The following is a 21,367-nucleotide window of genomic DNA, read 5'->3' on the forward strand; positions in this document are numbered from 1 at the left end:
AACTGATACATTCTTGAAAAATAGTGTACAAAACTGCTTTATCTAATTCAACTATGAAGAAAATACTTTTAAGGAATTTGACACTCCTCTCTCCAAATTTAAGGACGGACATCAGCAAAAATGCTGCAACGTCTAATCTAGAGGAACACCCCCACCATACCATTTCACCTTGCATGCATTGTTTAGAGAAGTGATCAATATTTGCAAAGTATAAGTAAGAAAATTATGTTGTCTTTTACTTTTCTGTCTTGTCTCTTGGCATATCCCAAGTACCTTTTCTATTTGTTGAATAGTCCGTATTCAGTATTGCTTTTTTTTCTCTCAAAGACCCCAGAACATTAAAAATGATTTTAGTTGGGAGGGGGGGGGGAAGTATCTTCGATATGGGAGGTGGCAGGGAGCAATCTCCATATGCTAAAAGAAATTATTGGGTTTGGGAAGTAAATTCCTTATTATAAAACTAATTAAACTGTGACTCAGGACTCTAATAACCTATGAGGCCTAGTTTAGTCCTCCTTGGATATCTCTGGCTCTAAAGAATCCCTCTGTAATTTTCCAAATTTTACATTGTTGTAACAAGTCATTTTAAAGAAATCTAGTGCAACTCTGTATTTTACAAATGAGAATCTGAAGCCTAGAGACACTGAGTGACTTTGCCCAAGTTCCAGAACAAATGAATGGCAAATCCTGAAGGACAACCCAGGACTTCGGTTGCCTAGTTCAGGGCATTTATTTTTTAATCTTCTTTTTCTGACCACTATAAAATACATTTAAATTTCAAAGAGTCAGTTTGGGTACATTATCTTTAGAACTGCTAGTGCTTGTTGTTTACTTGCCCTGACCTATTGCCCCCCACCTTTTTTTAATTCATTGAAATTTAAATGTCAAAAGGGTAGTTAACCTTGCTTTGAAGGACCTTAATGTTTTGATTCTGAAATTTTCAGGAATGGTCTAGGGTAAAAACAAACAAACTTTTATAATTTTGCAGCTTTGGAGCTATGGAGTTCATTGAGAGCATAGAAAAAATTAAACGATTTAGCAGCTACTTTCTTAAGCTATTATTTGGATGCATTGCTCGTTCTAAAAACATTACTGATTGTATAAACCGAATTCTTCTTAGCTAACATTTATTAACTACTTAGAAGTTGAGTACCTTAGCTGAGGTTTCAACCTGAGAATTACCTAGGGATCTTTAAAATTAACACCCATGGTCTCACACCTGCTACCTATTCTGATTTTATTTGTCCTGGCTGGGACAAGCTGTGGAGAGGTTTTAAATGCTGCTCCAGTGATTGTGATGTCCCATCAGATCTGAGAACTGTTGATTAAGTAGTTGTCAAACATCTGAAATGGAGGTAAAGCGAGAAATGGAATGGGGTTTGCTATTAATCATTTTTAGGCAACTCATTTTCAGGTTTAGTTTGCTTCTTTAAAGATTCCATTTAGGTATTTAAAAATATATATTTGCTAATTCATTCTGAAGACGTACGTATATTAACTCTGCAGTTGTGGAAACTGGGGCTCAGAGAGCTAAGCTAACATACTCAGAGCCACACATATTTAAGTGATGAAAGAGTAACAGGAACAAGATCTGATCCCCAAACCTGTTCTCTTCCTCAGTAGGCATATTGGCACCCAGTGTTTGCCACTATGGATTACTCTGAATGGCTAGAGTACTTTTATTTAGAGTGCCTTTAGGTAGCTGTTAAATTTATAGTGTAATTTCAAAAATAGGAATTTTTGATTATCAGATAAGAAAAATGAAATTAAGGTAATATTAGACTTTTTGTCCAAAGTCTAATATCCTCTAAATGTGTTAGAGGATATTGAATAGTGACCTGATGACAGTACTGAAATGCCCGGTGTATCTACATAATATAAATGCCAAGCTTCATGTTATTGAGACAACTGCTTTCATTTAATTAAAACGTGTGAGCCCTTACTCTATATAAGACACATTTTTCTAGGCACTAGGAGGTTGGCTCCTGATGTTATGAGCTTTACCAAAAAAATCCTCTAACCCAGGAAAAAATGGAACATGATGTTATTAGACATGGTATTTTCACGTTACCTTTAAAACATTATGCTTAGAGCTTAATGTACAATAATGTACAATAGCCTAACTATGATCAGCACACTATGGCCCAGCAAAGTAAGTCCAGAAGGCTGAAATGAGCCTTCCAGTATTTTAATTGTAATTTTTTTTTTTTGGTGGTCATATTTCCAGTATTTTAATCGTAATTTTTTAGGGGTGGTAATTTATATAAATATAAATAATATATATATATATATATATATATATATATATAAAACAAGATTTATCTTCGGGCACCTGGGTGGCTCAGTGGTTGAGCCTCTTCCTTCAGCTCAGGGCTTGATCCTAGGGCCTGCTTCTCTCTGTGTCTCTGCCTCTCTCACTGTGTCTCTCATGAATAAATAAATCTTTTAAAAAAGATTTAAACAATTTAGAGTGTACACTTCAGTGGTACATTCATACTGTTGTAAAACCAGCACCTCTATCCATTTCCAGAACTCTTTTTTATCTTGCAGAACTGAAACTGCATACCCATTAAACATAGCTCCTCCTCCCCTCTCCCCCCCCACCCTCTGGGAGCCACCACTCTACTTTTCTATTTTTTTGGTCAGATTTGCTTTTTTGGTGGTTGAATTTTAGGAGTTTTGTATATATTCTGGATATTAACTTCTTATCCTCTGTTTCTGTGGAGTTTATTGGCACACAGCCATACTTGCTCCTTTGCATATTGGCTATGGCTGCTTTCACATCACAGCTGAATGGTCCAGACGGAGATCATATGGTCTGCAAAGCTAAAGATACTTGCCTTGTGGCCTTATAGAGAAAAAGGTGGCTGACCCTCTTGGCCTAACTCATGAACTTGATAAATGAAGTAGGGACTATTTACTGGCAGGAGGACTTCTAAGTACTGAACTTAAATATAAATTGGAACAAAATGATTCATGTTCTGTTTTCATAAAATATAGTAAGATTTTGCAGAATGGTGATTTTTGTTTAAGGGAAGACAGGTGTGATCCCTTGGCAAGCATTGCAGAATTTTAACGTGATGTTGGAATATATTTTATTTTTTGGAATATATTTTAAAGAGAAGTTCTAAACTTATGTGCTGGAGACACTTTGGTGAAAAATGACTAATACATAGTCAAGATATTTAGGAACAAAGCTGAAGGAGTTCCTATCTAGGTCTTTGAAATCTATACCTACTTTATGAGTTAAGTCAAACTGCCTTTATAATTTCCAGGAAATGTTTTTGTTGTTGTTACAGATATTTCATATCTGTAGGCTTTTAGTGTTCTAACATTAGTATGATAGTTGTTGTAAGGCTTTTTTTTTTTTTTTTTTTTTTTTAATGACTGCTTTGCTAAATTTTTTCCCCATCTGTTACAGTAAAAATAAACTAAAAGTATGGGAGAGAGAAGTTTCCCAGGACTATTTATAAAGGGCCAAATGTCTTCAGTTTTCATACAAACTTCATATCTGAGGAATGAATCCCTTGGAAAAGTTTCTCAAAAACTGACTAGTCCAGGAAAATGCTAGCATGAGCTTGGGTAATTATTATTATTATTTTCATATAGTTTAAATTTATGATGCTGTTTATAAATGTAAATAAGTTAAAGCTAAATGGCTTTAGACCTAAAAAAGCCGTAGAGTTGAAATGTGGAGTAATTTGACAAAGTACTTTAATTGGGATGGTCATCTCAGTATTAAGACAGCAAAGAACGCCACAGTGAGAGGAAAAAGTCTATTAAACTCAACTCCTAGAAAGCTGAAAACTTGGTGCTATTTTGATTTATCACAATTTTAAAAGTATTAAAAGTTTACAAAGGTCAGAATTTCCAGGTTTCATTGGCGATGAATTAAGGTATTTGGGTTTCCAACGTATGTTGTGCCCTGATTGTGCCCCTTTCTTTCTTTCCTTTTCTTTCCTTTTCTTTCTTTCCTTTTCTTTCTTTCCTTTTCTTTCTTTCCTTTTCTTTCTTTCCTCCCTTTTCTTTCTTTCCTTTTCTTTCTTTCCTTTCCTTTCTTTCCTTTCCTTTCTTTCCTTTCTTCCCTTTCTTCCCTTTCTTCCCTTTCTTCCCTTTCTTCCCTTTCTTCCCTTTCTTCCCTTTCTCCATGCAGGGAGCCCGACGTGGGACTCGGACTCGATCCCGGGTCTCCAGGATCACGCCCTGGGCCGAAGGCGGCGCTAAACTCTGAGCCACCCGGGCTGGGCTGCCCTGTCTGTGCCTTTTCACACCTGTAGCTCAGGGAATCTGCTCAGAGACAGGAGAGCACACATATACTACAGAATCGGGCCAGTTTCTTAACTGCCAACTCTTGAGAGAAAAAATAGTGCCCCGTTAAGGCTTTCAGGTTTTGGTTATGAGGTAGTGAGAGTGGAGGTGCTAGGGAAACAGGGAGGAGGATTGCCTCAGAGTCCCTCGTTTTAATTCTCCCTCGGTCCTCTTGTCCCCTCCCTGTTAGAGACACTCTGTCCAATGAAACAAGAGCTTCAGAGATAATATAAACCATTTTGTATACATAAACAATTTATATATCATGTGTAAAAAGTACCATAGTCCCCCCCCCCCCCCCCCTTATCTGGGGTGGATGCCTGAAACTTGGAGTGGCACCCAACCCTATGTGTACCGTTTTCCCCCTTATGCCTACACACCTGTGAGAAGTTTAACGTACCAGGTAGGCACCGTAAGAGAGCAAACACATGACTAATCACATGGGACAGTCATAAGGTGTATGTAGAGATGGCCTTGGGGCCCCAGGGAGAGCAGTGGAATGGAGGGAGGGCCTGCGGAGACCAGAGACCCGCCTGGATAGCCGCAGGCCCGAGCTAACCAGTGGGCTACTTACACCCAGGACAGTTTCGGGAAAGGGAAGATTCTATGGTCTCCAGACGGCCTCCCTCCCCCTCAGTAAAAGCAGCCCCCACCCATTGCCTCCTTGCAGTGTCTCCTGCTGTCCTGCCTGAGGCTCCCTTGCTGGATATTTAGTTAACACTCTCTCTCTCTCTCTCTCTCTCTCTCTCTCTCTCTCTCTCTCTTGTTCTGCCTCAGGTGAATTCTCTCACTGCTCCAGGCCACTGGCTTCCTCCTGTCCCTCGCCCTGCATTTGGGGGTCCCCATCGGTGGGGAGAGACCCCCCATTATAAAACACGTAGTATGTGGTTGGTGTGTCTCACTCCCGTGTGCACTCACACGTGTGCTCTCTATCCGCACCTCAGGATACTGGACGTGGACTCCCCCTTCCACTGATGACGTGAGGTGAGATGAAGCGAGGTGGCCGACGCAGGCCCTGCCATGCAGGGTGAGACTACAGTCCACCTGTGACGAGCCCTCAGAAGGGGGCACCTCTGCTTCCAGGCCGCGGTTGCTTGATCATTGGCAAGGGAAGCTGCCCAAAGCAGAACCGCAGTTAATGGGGGCCTCCTGTCTGGGTTAATAAGAGAGCTTTTCTTTTATAATTGCCTCAGACTTGTAGAAAATTACTTTGGACAGAATTGAGAGTGAAATGCCATGTCTTTTTTTTTTTTTTTTTGGGGGGGGTGGGGGTGGGGGGTGATGACTTTTCTGAAAATAACCCAAGTGGTTCAGAGGCAACCGAATGAGGTGGTGTTGAAAGAGCCCCTGAATTATAATAGTGGAGTCCATGATCTGGCCAATGCCTATAAAATAATGATTCTGCTTTTCTGTGTAGCGTATAGGTTGACTTTAAACAGGGTTGAACGCCGGTGACATCAATGTACTTTTATTTTTTTTTATTTTTTTATTTTTTTAATTTTTATTTATTTATGATAGTCACAGAGAGAGAAAGAGAGAGAGGCAGAGACATAGGCAGAGGGAGAAGCAGGCTCCATGCACCGGGAGCCCGATGTGGGATTCGATCCCGGGTCTCCAGGATCGCGCCCTGGGCCAAAGGCAGGCGCCAAACCGCTGCGCCACCCAGGGATCCCTCAATGTACTTTTAAAATGGTAGTGTCATTGGAAAAAGTTCATTGCTTTTCAGTGTGATTAATTTGGAGGATTAACACCAAGTAATATGTATGCATCCCGGTGTCCTTGTAACATTAATACCATTTCCCTTTGTAGCCTAACATTACAGCTTCTGCAGTTATACCAAGATATATTTATGAGAAAGTAGAATTAAGATGCTGAAACCTAGATGGGATGTTCGTCACCAGTCCCGGAGGGTTTTTCTCTCTCTAACCTGCGTGCGCATGCACACATGTATTATTTCTGGAGAAATGGAAGTGAGGAAGTAGGAGATGACCCCAAGGGGAGTAGTGGTGACAGGAGCCAGAATTTTAACAGCTGCTACAGTTGTGTATCAGTTCAGATCTGCTGGAAAAACAGGAAATTAGGTTGCTAAATCAGAACAAGGCTACCACCCTACCATTCCCATGTCTAATGGAAGTGCTCTAGTTTCGAGGCCAAATGAAGTCCACAGTGGTCAAGATAATTATAAGAGCTGCTGAATTTATTATTTCCTTTGTGCTAAAGTGGAAGTTGTCAGAAGTGTTTCTCTCTTGTTCTTTTATGCCTGCCAGTCAAGTATCAGTGCTTTAATAGAATGAGGAAAGAGACTGAGTGACTTTCTTTTTTTTTTTTTTTTTTTAAGATTTATTTATTCATGAGTGACACAGAGAGAGGCAGAGACATAGGCAGAGGGAGAAGCAGGCTCTCTGTGGAAGCCTGATGCAGGACTCGATCCCAGGACCCCGGGGATCACCACCTGAGCTGAAGGCAGGTGCTCAACCACTGAGCCACCAGGTGCCTGAGACTGAGTGACTTTTTAATTTTTTTAAAAGATTTTATTTATTTATTCATGAGAGAGAGGCAGAGGGAGAAGCCGGCTCCATGAAGGGAGCCTGATGTGGGACTCGATCCCAGGACTCCAGGATCAGGCCCTGGGCCAAAGGCAGGTGCTAAACTGCTGAGCCACCAGGGATCCCCACTGAATGACTTTCTTAAAGGACTTCATGTCTCAGGCAGCCCCCATATTCTTGGATATTCATGTTTTGGTCATTTGCTGGCAGCAAAACTCCTGAGTGAAGTGCCTATTAGATTCTGGGCGTGTTTTCTTCCCATCTTTCGCTCTTATGTAAGCTGTCCATTCCCAGCGAGCAGCTAGATGCTTTAATTTCAAGTGAAAACCTTTTTGCTGTGCAAGGAGAGCAAGGTTGGAGGTAGTAGAAAAGAATTTTAGCATATGAAAATAGTTTTTAAATTTCATGTTGTGATCTTATGGTACCAGCCTTCTATCTTCAGTTTTCTCTTTCTCTGAAAGAGGGCAGGTTTTTTTTTTTTTTTTTTTTTTTTTAAGATTTTATTTATTTATTCATGAGAGACAGAGAGAGACAGAGACACAGGCAGGGGGAGAAGCAGGCTCCATGCAAGGAGCCCAATGTGGGACTTGATCCTGGATCTCCAGGATCACACCCCAGGCTGCAGGCGGCGCTAAACCGCTGCACCACCGGGGCTGCCCAAGGGCAGGTTTTATCGTGATAGTTTTATTACTTGTGAACATTTCCCTTTCTGGGAAAGTTATGGATGACTTCGTTTGGTTGAAAAACCTGAGTGATCTGAAAGGGGAAATAGACTGGTTTTTCCCATCACCTTTTCTTCGGGACAAATTTTGTATCTAGAACTTATTCCAACCTGTAGCTTACTCCAGTTTACCATATATCATTTTTGAAATACAATCTTGTCTGAAAAGAGCAATGTCTAAATTTTGTCTAATCATCTCTGTGTATGTAGAAAAACATAGGAAATTCATTCTTAGGTGGTGCTAAGAAAATTTAGTCCTGAAGTTTGTGCTGGTATCCTTGTGAAGCCTTAGGAACATGTTTCCAACTTAAATTGATAGTTGTATGTGGTCTAGCCTTGACTGTGCTAATGGGCATCTGTAGAGTTTTTCTAATCAAGGTCAGGATTTCATATATATGTTGGAGATGCACTATTTTGAGATTTTCATTTTGTTGTGAATCACAGTGATTTGGGACGTTAAGCAGATCATGCAAGTTCAAGTTAGTGGCACTTCTAAAAGTTATCTGAAGGTGTTGAATGAATATTTGCTATACTTTTTGGTAAACCAAATTGATTCTTTTTTTTTTTTTTTGGTATTCTTCCAAATACTAAGCACATCAAGTTGACAGTAACAAATACTTTGAATATCACGGATTTGGGTTAATAAAATTTAGGCAAGGTAGAGACCAAGTTTCTGGAACCCCACAGATAATTGGAATGCTTTGAACACAAAGACACCATTGGCATTAAAGGAACAGCCTCCGGATACCAAGAAATGATGGGCTCAGCTGTAGGCCTATGCAGTTTGGGAGGTGGGAGCAGTATGGTGATGGCTATTTAATTCTATCTTTTACCATCTGTTGATCTTCACAGGGAATTTTATAAGACTTCCTGTCAAGAAGCAATTTTTAAAAATTCTGGCACTTAGCCATTTTGTTTTTAATAGTTAAAGGCTATATGGAATGCCTTGCTCTCTGAATCCAACCTAGTCAAAATCTCTGGTTATTGTGCTGATGATTCATCCTGGTACGTGATCTGTGTGACTGATGAGGAACCTGTCTTACTTGGGCTGAGTTGTGGATGGCTTTACACACATTGTTTCTGTGGCCTTAGGAGTATTTCCTCAAAATGATCTTTACCAACGTAGCCCTATGTGGAACATTCTGGAGGAGTGAGAAAAGGAGAGGTGTGCTGTGCAAATGAGAATGGCAACATTTTCCCCCCTTAAACTTACCATTGCTAATTAAAATGAGTTTTCATGGCTACATGCATTTTAAGCTCTAAAATCAACTATGTCAAAGCAGAAAACATTTCTAACACATTAGTTTTTAAAATAAGATGGGAAAAATGTGAAAGAAATAGTAATACCCTGTATATACTCAATTTGATTTTTCATCTTATATTTAAATACATTAAGCATATCACAGTTGTACATAGTACTCATTTACTCGAGCCTTTTGTGAGCTACTTACGTTTTTATACTGCTTCATGGAAAAAAAATTAAATTTTGTGCATTGTGAAGGGGAGTATTTCCTAAGCCCCCCTCCCCCATTGCCACCCTTTGCTTAGCCAAGTAGATGCACTCAGTGCTAAATGGAAATGTAGAGATAATTTTTTATTTGGGGATGTAGATGAAAGGATAAAATGGGCAAAATATATTCGATGAGTGGAAAAATGAAACCAGAACAGTCTCTGGTGGTGAAAGAAAAGACAGTGGTGGGGATCCGTGGGTGGCTTGGCGGTTTGGTGCCTGCCTTTGGCCCGGGGTGTGATCCTGGAGACCTGGGATCAAGTCCCATGTTGGGCTCCCTGCATGGAGCCTGCTTCTCCCTCTGCCTGTGTCTCCACCTCTCTCTCTCTCTCTCTCTCTCTCTGTCTCTCATGAATAAAAATATAAAAAAAAAAAAAAAAGAAAAAGAAAAAGACAGTGGTGTTAGATGGTAGATTTTGCTAGTTTAAGCAGTTTGAGGCTTGAGGTCTTTAATCTCTATGTTCAGTTGGTAATACTCGTACTGTTTGTGAAACAGCTCTGTGATCTTAGGTTATTAGAAAGCATTTTATGTCAAAGACCACGTATAGCTTCTTCAAAAGTACGATGTATACTTTTGGAGGGAGAGATTCCATCTAAAATATAATTGATAATTATTGTATTCTAATGACATAATTCTTTATGTTGGTGTTTATAGGTCACACCACTTATTTATTATTTTATTTTAGGCAATATATCCAAATGGCACAACATTCAAAAGAAGAAATGACCAGTGAGAGATTGCTCTTTAGTCCCTTGGTTCCTGGTATCCAGGTTTTCTCCCCAGAGGCAATCAGTGTTACCAGTTCTTTCAAATCCTGGTAGGATATTGTTTACCAGTGCTGTCCAATGGGAATATATGATGGAAATCACAGCTACAATTTAAAATTTTTTAGGCACTACATTAAAAAACTTAATTTTGGGGTACCTGGGTGGCTCAGTCAGTTAAGTGTCTGCCTTACACAAGGTCACAATCCTGGGGTCCTGGAATTGAGCCCAGCATGGGGAGCCTGGTTCTCCCTCTCTCTGCCTCCGCCATGCTCTCTTGATATCTCTCTCAAATAAAATCTTAAAAAAATTCAGTTTAAATGATATATTACACGATGCAAAGGTTAACATGATTCTAGTTCTACAAAACAATAATGCTATCTTTAACAAAATATTTTGCATTGAGTTTTGAAATTTATTTTTTTAAAGATAGATTTATTTATTTATTTATTTATTTATTTATTTATTTGGATAGACGGGGGGGGGGGGGGCGCGGAGAGGCAGAGACAGGAGGAGGGAGAAGCAGGCTCCATGCTGGGAACCCAATGCGGGACTCGATCCCAGGACTCCAGGATCGCACCCTGGGCCAAAGGCAGGCACCAAATCGCTGAGCCACCCAGGGATCCCCAGTTTTGAAATTTAATTACAAAAAATTGAAATTTAAATTCTTAGTCACACTAGCCACATATCCAGTGCAGAAGAGCCTTATATAACTATTGGCTACCATATTGGAGAGTGCATCTCCTTACACTCAGGAGCAAATGAGTGTGTATATGCATATTGTTTCTCTGTCTTTATAGGCAGTTGGTGTGGTTCGTACCTTGCTTTTTTACTTAGTCCTATAACTTGGTAATTACTCCATTTCACTACATAAAGGGCTCTATTTTTTTCCCCTAGTGTGTACTATGTTTATGTAGGGTGAACCATGACTTACATAACTAATCCCCTATTGATGGATACTTGGATTTATTCCCTTTCCCCTAATCACTTTGCTATTATGAAGTGGCCATTTTAGCATACTTTACACAGTTTACAATCTACTGTGCTAATACTCTTTTCCTGGTATGTTTACCTTAATTAGATTGTGAAATCCTAAAAAGCAGCGGCCATGTTCTTCTTTTGTGATACTGCTGGGTTTAATTTAATGTCCTTCACGTACCTAGACACCTAATTATGAGTTTTGGATAGATATTATTTGAATTTGTGTGAATCTGAGCAAGAGGTCCATTTTGGGGATGAAGGCTAGTGGATTATTTGTTCACTAGAGAGGTAAAAGCCCTGTTACCTCTCTAGTGAACAAAGCATCAAAACTGAGTAACATTCAGTTTTACAGCCATTAATCATTGAATTGTTAAGCCACCATCAAATGCTACACCATTTAAAGAGCTGTTGTAAATCTCTTAGCACTCTATTATAAAATTCCATTCTTGATCTGATATTATCTTTTAGCATTATTCCCTGTGGTGGTGTTTATGAGAGAAATATGCATTTCATTAGTATAAGTGAAAATTCTGAGTAATGTTTCCGTCTCAAACTTAGACAAAACCAAGTGTTTGGCCATCATGGGGTTGCTTAACAGGACATAAATACTATGTGATTATTTATAGCCTGAATATTCCTATTTGAATAATGATAGCAGAATAACATTTGATTTATAGAGTATAGGTTTTGAAAATGAAGCAATTAGTCATTAATTGCATGATTAATTAGTATATAAGAATTGTGTTCATTTGTGTCGAATGAATGTCAATCGTCAAGAGCCTTGCTATTTGGATTCAGTTATTCTACTCGTCTAAGAAATTAGCCTTTGATGTGAACAATAGTAGCTAAAGAATAAGAACAAATAATAAAGGGTATTTTCTTCCAGCTCATGAAAGAAGAAATTGAGAATTTAAGTGTATCATGAGTGGAAGAAATTAAATTGTTGAATGGGCACCTAGGAAAGAAAAATCAGTACAAGTGTTCTTTCTCCCTAGTGTTTTTGGAAGGTCTACTTCAAGGTGTGTACAAAACTGCAAATATTATAGTAGAAAACAGGTTTGTTCATTTTGTTTTTCTAAGAATGTTTCTGGCAGCAAGTTGGCTTTTTACATTGTCTTCAAATAAGATGAAATTCTAAGCCAGAATTCATAAAAAAAAAAAAAGAAACCCTTAAAAATTAAAAGTTTAATGTATGCGCAGGTGTACAGCATTCCATAAAGCATTTTAAGTGAGGTAATTCTCTCCATTTAACTCTACAATCCACCATATAGTTGTCCAATGAGGTGAACCAGTGCATTTGGCTCTCGAGCATTTACCAGCTTTGCTTTTGGTTTCAAATAAAACTGGTCCAGCCAGAAGTCAGAGTAACACTCAGCAGGCAGCTGTTGCAGAATGGACTCGGTTGACGGGAGATCTGGAACCCAGTCTCTGTTCTACTTGTTGGCTGGTTACTTTCTTCCCCTCATCAGGCCTCAGTGGCCGGTGGAAGAAGATAATTATACAGCACAAAAGTCTGGAAGTAACACCAGCACATAACAGACTTTCAGTTTTGCTTGTTAAATTATAAATATTACCTGCTTTTTTGGAAACAGTTTCTTGTAATGCTGACATCGTTATTGTACTAAATGGAAATCAAAGAGAAAGAGAACGTGTCTGTTCTCATTTCTCTCTCCCGGGAAGTGAAAGGAAGATGAGGTTGGTTTTCTTCATCAGTCCTCCATGAAAGTCTGTGCCAAGTGCAGGGAAGTTGTTCTTGGAACACTGAATACAAAATGGGTACTAATCTTAATGAAAATCACATTCCCTTTTAGGGGAGAAAAATGCCCCCTCTGAGATTAGGAGTATGCTACCAAGGTGATTGCAGTTGTGATTGTTTCCTCACTCCACCATTGTGGGAATTGCCTTATATTTTTGTATTTCACTTTTCTTCTCTGTGAGAGGAGAGTAACTCTAACTGCATTTCTTTGATTTTTTTTTTTGTTAGGACTGATACGTAGTGAATGAACATTTTCTATTGTAATGTCATGGACAAGAACATCATTATTCAAAAGAGGGAATGGGAATTTGAGACACTATTCTAACCATAGACTCATATATTGAAGATTTTTTTTTTTTTTTTTTTTTTACATCGTGATTACAGTGATACTATCATTTAGGATAGGAGGCTAGTGGGCAGCATTTCTTCCAGATCGTAGAAAGCTGTAACTCTTCAGGTTCTGGTGGCAGCATGATAGCATGATCCAAAAGTTAACTCTGCAAACCCATGACTAAAAGCCTTTATTAGAGCAAATACAATTAAATAGTCGTATTAATGTTTTTCTAGATTTGCTTTTTTTTTTTTTTTGCTAATACAGGATTATTTTCCATATTCTTGCAGGTAAGATTGGATATTGAAAAGGCTATTCAGAATTTCTTGACCTAATTAAGATCTACTTTTTCTTAATATAATGAAAATTTTGAGGCAGAATGAATTATACTTATGCATAGACTCTGTACTTGGAAAGTTTCTTGAACATTAAGGTGTTCCCGGTAAATTTTCTTTTAAATAAATGTGTTTTACAAGACCGTATATAATACGGAACCTCAGTTACTTCAGGGTTTAAACAAATATTTTTAAGTTCAGATTTCCACTAATTAAAAAGATCAGGGTCATAGTAATTTCAGAACAGTGGGCAGTGGCTTATAGGACTCTGGTCATAAAAGTGTTGAATATTTACAAAACACTGACTAGTCACCAGATACTATGTCAAATGCATGACAGGTGCTACTGCATTTACTTGTCATTAGTCACTCTGTAAAGTAGATGTAGTTGTTATCCAGATTGTGGAGAAGAGGAACTGAGGTTTACAGTATAATTTGTCCAGGGTCACGTGACCAGGCAGGGGCAGATCTGAGTGGAACCCAAATGTCATTTGAAATCCATTTGGTTTGACCACTTTGCATCTGCTCTCCTGTTCCCCACACCCACCCCTGAGAACTGACAGGGGTGGCAAAGCCAATATAATAAATAATAGTAGAAATGATAAGTAAATGGGAGTAAACTTTTTTTTTTGCTGGTTTTATTTTTCCTGATTACAAAATTGTGACATGCTTATCATAAAATATTTGAATGCAGTAGGAATATGTAAAGAAAAATCATTACTATCTAGGCTACCTGGAGATAACAACTGTTAACATGATTTGAATTTTCCTAAGGTGCCACCTTCCTTTTTTTTTTTTTTTTTTTTTTTTTTTTTTTTTTTTTTTGAGGGAGAGAGAGTGCAAGTGAGCAAGAGCATGAGAGCAGGGAGGGGCAGAGGGAAAGAATTTGAAGCAGGCTCCACTCTCTGGAACCAGAGCCTGCCATGAGGGTTGAGGTCATGACCTGAGCTGAAATTAAGAGTGGAGGGCTTGGGTAGCCCTGGTGGCTCAGTGGTTTAGCGCCGCCTTGAGCCCAGGACGTGATCCTGGAGACCCAGGATCAAGTCCCACGTCGGGTTCCCTGTATGGAACCTGCTTCTCCCTCTGCCTGTGTCTCTGCCCCTCTCTCTCTCTCCCTGTGTCTGTCATGAATAAATAAATAAAATCTTAAAAAAAAAAAAAAAGAGTGGAGGGCTTAAACAACTGAGCCACCCAGGTTCCCCACACAAGGTACCTTCTGAATAAAGATATCAATTTGTTTCTTGTAAGAACAACTTCCATGCTCAAATAATTTTGTGAGATTATGAGTTAAACAAAATTTTTTTTTTCTTATGGTGTTCTCAGGGATTTTAATATGTTATAGAGAATTGGACTAATAAAATGGAAACTTGGAAAGTAACATTTTCCAAATTTATCAGAAGAACACTGATTTATATCTTTTTTTTTTTTTAAGATTTTATTTATGTATTAGAGAACGAGAGAGCGCGCGCATACAAGTGGAGTGAGGGGCAGAGGGAGAAGCAGGAGCCCCATGTGGGGCTCCATTCCAGGACTCCAGGATCTGGACCCCAGCTCAAGGCAGATGCTTAACTTACTGAACCACCCAGGTGCTCCTGATTTATGTCTTAAAACCAGTGTTCTTGCAGATATAGTTTAGGTAATGCTGTGCATAGAATGCATCAATCTAGACTTCTAAATGTTTAGATTTTTTTTTTTATAATTTTTATTTTAAATTGAGTAGTAATGATAGGCACGCAGTGTGAGAGAGAGAGAGGCAGAGACACAGGCAGAGGGAGAAGCAGGCTCCATGCACCGGGAGCCCGATGTGGGATTCGATCCCGGGTCTCCAGGATCGCACCCTGGGCCAAAGGCAGGCGCCAAACCGCTGCGCCACCCAGGGATCCCTAAATGTTTAGATTTTTAACTGTGTATTTTTATATTCTTCAGGATTGTATGTTATTTCATTTATTTGAAATGCATTTTAAAATGCTTTTTGTGGGGCACCTGAGTGGCTCACTTGATTAAGCATCTGACTCTTCATTTTGGCTTAGGTCATGATCTCCTGGTTGTTGAGCTCTGTGCTCAGCAGGGAGTCTGCTTGAGATTTTTTCCTCTCTCTCTCGCCCCCCTCTACCCTTCTCCCTACTCCTGCATGCTTGTGCTCTCTCTTTAAAATCTTTAAAAAATTGCTTTTTGAGATAGTTGTGTAACCTTTTGTTTGCCCATGTATTTACATTTTTTTAACTTTCAATTGTTAGACACTTGGATTGTTTCCAATGAAATTATCTACTGTGCTTGATAGGGTATAAGTTTTATATTTGAGTGAAGGTAATTCCAGAACTGAAAGACTGCAAAGTCTGTAGCAGTGAAGAAACCAGTCCCAGAATTTGTTACAGTAGAAACTGAAAGCCTTCCCAAGTTTCAGAGAAATCTGTGTGGAAGGTCCTGTGACTTGCCATCAGGGAGAGACATGGCAAAGAAAGGACATTCTTAGGGGGGAAATAGAAATACACATTTTCTTAGACTTAGGATGGGGTTATGTCCCAATAAGCCCATCATAAATTGAAGATACAGGAAGTAAAAAATGGTATTTAATACACCAAACTAGTTACCAAATATGATAGCTTAGTCTAGCTTACCTTAGAGGTGGCTCAGAACACTTACATGAGCCTACAGTTGGGTAAAATCCTCTAATACAAAGCCAGTTTTATAATAAAGTGTTGAATACTGAAAGCGAACAACAGAATGGTCATTAAGTGTATCAGTTGGTTACACTCATGATCACATGGCCGCCTGGGAATGGCATCGCCCCCTCCCACATCATGAGAGAGTATCGTGCTGCATACTGCTAGACTGGGAAAAGATGCAAATTCAAAATTCGAAATATGATTTCTACTAAATGTGTATTGCTTCTGTACCATGATAAAGTTGAAAAGTCCATAAGTCAAACCATTGTAAGTCAAGGACCATCTGTAGTCAGTTAATAGAGTAAGCTGGGAAGTTGAGTGTCTGCTGTGTAATTACCTAGTTGGTTTGGAAGTAGTGTATACGTTTTTTCAAATGCAGTCTGTGTAGTCCTGGGGCCCACCTTGGTCTTTTCCCAGCAGCCCTGGGGGAGCGTGGATCCAAGGAGGGTTCTGGTTATTAATCTTTGATGTGCTCAAGGAGGATAGGAGGGCTGGGAATATTAGGTTCCGGTGAAGGATGAAGAAGGTGAGCTTTAGGACGAGTATGGGTTTTGAGAAGGTGGGGGGGGGGATTTAAATTTGAATTAGTTAGGTAGGATTGGGTTTGAAGCCACTTAATAGGTAGCCGATTGTAACAAGAATAAGACATCTTCCTGAACATATCAACAGTTCATTAATTTTGTTTTGTTTTCATTCAACAGATACTTGTGTGTCAGGTACCCACCAGGCTGGGCACTGGCAGCTTATTTGTATTGAAAATATTACTATATGGTACGTGGAAAATGTATTCATGGAATAAAATCACTTTGGCTGGATTGGAAACATGGTTCAGTCTTATTAAAAATACACATCTTTGAACAACCTCCAAGACAGTGTAAACAATACTCTCTCTGTTTTAAAATAAGGAAAGTCCAAATCTCTGAAATGCCAGTTACTATGCAGTTTTAAATTTTTTTTTTTCCCCTTGGTTAACATCATGTCTGGTTTCTCAGATGCCTTAATGAACCTTTTCAGAATCTTTATGCAAATATAGAAGTTGTAAATATCTATGTGCCTTTCCCCCAGCCCCTTAAGGCCTTCCTCCTGAGATTAGTTCTTCTCATTGGATTCTGGGAAGTCATTAAGCACTGATTTTTCTTAGCCAGAACCAAGTATCAAAACTGTCTTTTTCAGACTGGGATTATTAATGTGAGACTGGAGAATGCTGTTCTCACTGTGGCAAGGTCCAGTGAGGTGCCAAAGGGGAAATTCCTAAAGGGAATATCCAACAACCCAGGAGGCCTGAAGATCATTGCTATGGCAGCAAGAGGTGGCTCTGGCCTATTCCTTTCGTGGTTGGGGCTTCCAGGGCCTGCGCTCAGCAGGCACAGGAACAGAGCTGCCAGTTTGACTTCAGGCGACAAAAGAGTATTCTTCATCTGACCAGCCTCTAGTCACCTTTGTTGCCTTAAACTTGCAAGTTATCTGTGTAAAGTGACCATCATACATTCTAGGAATAGTCTGGGGGCTATAGACTTGGCATTTCAGGGAGACCTGGTGTTCAATCCGGCTCAACCATTGAACAGTTAGGAAATTTTGGACAAATGAACCTCTGTATATCTGTTGTCTTTTTTTTTTTTTTAATTTGAAAATGAAGATACCTGTCTTGTAGACTCATGCCTGGGATTAATTGGAAGTATTTATATCTAAAACCATGAAATACTAGTACAACTCCTTGCCTGTCTTATTAGTTTCACAATTAAATGTCTGTAACTAAATTATTAAAAGTTTTTGAACATCAGCACATACAAGTTCATAAGATTGGTTTAAGCTGCCCACTTTAGTTTTTATTCAGTAATTCAGTAGTTAATATTTGGTGAAGGATCATTGTTGTCCAAATATAAATAATGCTGTTTTGTAACTCATCAGTTCATAGAATGTGATTCTTTGTAAGCAGATTTTCTGGCCCTTTGCAATCATTAGAAAAGGCTCTACCTGGAGATAGATTTGGAGATAGTGAGCACACAATGTGTATATTGTAAACCTTTATCCCTTTTTTCCTTTAGGAAAAAAAAAAAAAAAAAACTAAAGATGTTCTTTCACTGAATTTTATTGGCAGTGGTTCCTAATGAAAAGACCTTATCTTTGAGACTAGAAGACAGTCCCCGCATGTATAAGAAGACTAGATTTTTATTTTGTACCTCTCCTATCCACAGCTCAGATTTCATTCCTCTTTCAGGAAGCCGAAGTAGCAGAATATAGGCCTAGAACGGTCCACTCTTGGTCATATACTTTCCACATCTCTAAACCATAAATAGCCCCTTTACATTAAAAAAGTCACCTGAGGGAGTGCCTGCGTGGCTCAGTCAGTTAAGCATTTGCCTTCAGCTCAGGCCATGATCCCGGGTCCTGAGATCAAGCCCCCCGACTGGTGGGGCTCCCTGCTTAGCGGGGAGCCTGCTTTTCCTTCTCCCTCTGTCCTTCTCCCTGCTTGTGCTCTCTGCCAAAAAAATACAATCTTAAAAAAAAAAAAAAAAGGTAAAAGTACCTAGGATGAGAACTGCTTATGGGTTGGTTGTTGATAATCTGTGACTTAAAACAAAGGGAGTCAGTTTGAATAAATTACGCATTTCCTTTCTAAATTCTTGATGAAGTTAGTTCTCTTGACAGCACACATTCTCTCCAGTATGGAGTGTGGGGCGACATCTGCATGAAGGTGTTCTTTCCCACTGAGCTTGTTGGTGCCATATTCTTGTCATGCTGGATTCATTTCCACATGGATACACATTCAATTAAAAATAGTTAATGCTATTTCCAAAGAAGGGCAGATTAGTACTTTGGTCATAAAGAAGCAGACAGCTGCATTTTTCCTCATTAAAGTATTCTAATCAGGTTATCACTGGTCATAAACTATTGAAAATTGGTAAGAACCCTCAAGGTCATAGAGAAAGAATTTGTGATCGTAGAAGAGGGTGGCCCACTATAGTATATTTACATTTTGAATCGGTATTTTCTAATAAATACAAGCATTCTTACCAAGACTGGCTGCTATTTGAACAGTATGAAGAACACTTGTCATGCATTACTGTTTTGTAATTTCAGAGATAGAGAAAATTTTAAAGATTTGTTGAGCATCACTGAATTCCCTGACAGTACTTGTATATTTTATGAAAATAACAGTATCTTGTTCTTGCACTAGACTGTTCCAAATAGGGAGAGAGTTCATAGTTAAAAAAAAAAAAAAAAAAAATCTAAGGGCAAAACTAGCAGTTCCTACCCCTTCCACCTTCCACCCACCACCTACCTCCTCTGAAACAACTAAACAAAAACCTTTCAAAATCTTCCATCTTTTAAAGTCAAGGAAAATGAGTCAGTGAAAAACCTGTCCTCAGGATTATACACAATTGAAACATATCAAGTGTCTGAACAATTGTTTCCTTCTCTCCTTAAAATGCACTTTGTGTTTGACACTTTGGCACCTTTCCTGACATCACTGAGCATTCATTGCATTTTTCCAGTTTTTCCAGTTTGATTTAAAAAAAAAAAAGTTTCTACATTGTCAAACCTTGAAGGTTTCCAGTCTGAAAAGGGAAAACGATTATGATTATTTTAAATTTGTAATTCTTAGATCATTATTGAGTTTGAGAGTCTTCAAATGTTTTAATTTTCATTTGGTTTTCTCTTAAAAGTTCACTTGATACTTTTTTCTGTTTTCCTCTTATTTTATAAAAGCTCTTAATATATATTTTGTACTAAATATATAAAACCTATTGACCTTTTGTGTCCTATGTTCTAAATAGTCCCCCAGTTTTATCATTTATCATGCAGTTTTGTTTACAGAAGCATTTTTAGCATTCTAGTTTTATATTAGCAATTCCATGTGTTTTCCTTTGCCTTGCTTAGAAATGCATGTATGTTATAAGTCTTTAAAATATTTCCTTATTTGATGCCTTGGGTGCCTCAGCAGTTTGGCACCTGCCTTAGGCCCAGGGTGTGATCCTGGAGTCCTGGGATCGAGTCCTATATCAGGTTGCCTGCATGGAGACTGCTTCTCCCTCTGCCTCTTTCTGTGTCTTGAATGAATGAATGAATGAATAAATAAATATTTAAAAAAATAAAATATTCCCTTATCTTAAATTTATGATAGATTAAATATTTGATATAAACTGAAGTTTATTCTTTTGTGGTATGAAAGTCTAAATTAAAAACAAAAACTACCTCAACATTCTCTATTGAACCGTTGATCTTTTCCCCACTGATTTGAGATGACATCCTTATATATTAAAATTTATTTTTTTTCACGTGTTAGTGGACTTTCATTCAACCTCATTGATTTTTCTGCTTTTCTATCCAAAATATTTTGCTTGCAGTATCTCTGTTTTAATGGTCTGGTAGGGTAAGTCATAATGTTCTTTTTAGAAATTCTCCTGGCTTGCTCTCACGCATTTGTTTTTCCACATTGAAGTTAGAATTGGAATTGAGAATTGATTACTTGCATTCAGATGCCATATACATTTCTAGGGAATTGGTATCGTACCTAACTTTTGTTGAATTTTCTCATACAAGACCATCTCCCCAGCACAATTTTCTTCCCGTGTTGTCTCACTTCTCTGTCACAGAGCATAAGATTTTACCATGAGGAGAGTATGCTCATAGGTGCCCTCTGTCAAGAGCAAATCATCTTAAGGGCTACAGAATTATCCAGATGTCTTCAGTTAATGTAATTTACTTTGTTATGGTGGTGGTATAGTGTAGTGATTTTCAAAGTGGGTTCTGATCACTATCAATTGCAGATTTTCAGACCTCCTCCTGACCTGCTTAATCAGGAAGTGGAAGGGTAGAGCCAAGCAATGTTTTAATAAGCCCTCCAAGTGATTCTGTTGCATGGGAAAGGTTGAGAACCACTGGAGTAGCATAGTTTTGGAGTCATATACTCTAAAATCTTTTTTTAAAGATTTTGTTTATTCATGAGAGAGGGAGGGAGGGAGGCAGAGACATAGCAGAGGGAGAAGCAGGCTCCATTCAGGAAGCCCGATTTGGGACTCCATCCCGGGATCACGCCCAGAGCCAAAGGCAGACAGACGCTCAAATACTGAGCCACCCAGGCATCCCTCATATAGTCTAAAATCTTACTTTGAGCCACCCAGGCATTATATAGTCTAAAATCTTACTTTAGCTCTATTCCAGTATGATTTGGGGTAAGTAACTTGTATATTTAAGGCTAGATATCCCAGGCTGCAGTGAGAATTATCTGTATTATAAACAAAGGGTATAGACCATGAGTAGCTATTGTTACCAGATTGCTTTTTAATAATCATGGGCTGTAGTAGTTTACAATATGAGGATTAGATAGTAGTGGTAGTGTCTAAGGGAATGGAGGGAAAATATGAAAAGTAAGGGGCATTGCTGGTTTTGATGGATTCTAGATAACAGGTGATGCCCAGAAGGTGAGGATAAATACCCTGTCTTG

At 38.8% G+C, this 21,367-nt stretch overlaps 1 protein-coding gene across 13 annotated transcripts in view; it reads left to right on the forward strand.

Moving 5' to 3' along the window:
- COBLL1 (cordon-bleu WH2 repeat protein like 1) overlaps window positions 1–21,367 on the forward strand; it is a 159,981-nt gene that overhangs the window by 2,419 nt on the left and 136,195 nt on the right. For 12 of the 13 annotated variants that reach the window (XM_072810953.1, XM_072810954.1, XM_072810955.1 and 9 more), the window contains exon 3: window positions 9,772–9,903. The exons of the other annotated variant lie outside the window; for it this stretch is intronic. In XM_072810953.1, the coding sequence (XP_072667054.1) occupies window positions 9,772–9,903 (132 nt within the window). The remainder of the gene's footprint in view (window positions 1–9,771; window positions 9,904–21,367) is intronic. 13 annotated transcript variants of the gene reach the window in all.

The sequence above is a fragment of the Canis lupus genome, chromosome 34 (assembly GCF_048164855.1).
Source record: "Canis lupus baileyi chromosome 34, mCanLup2.hap1, whole genome shotgun sequence".
Classification (NCBI taxonomy): domain Eukaryota; kingdom Metazoa; phylum Chordata; class Mammalia; order Carnivora; family Canidae; genus Canis; species Canis lupus.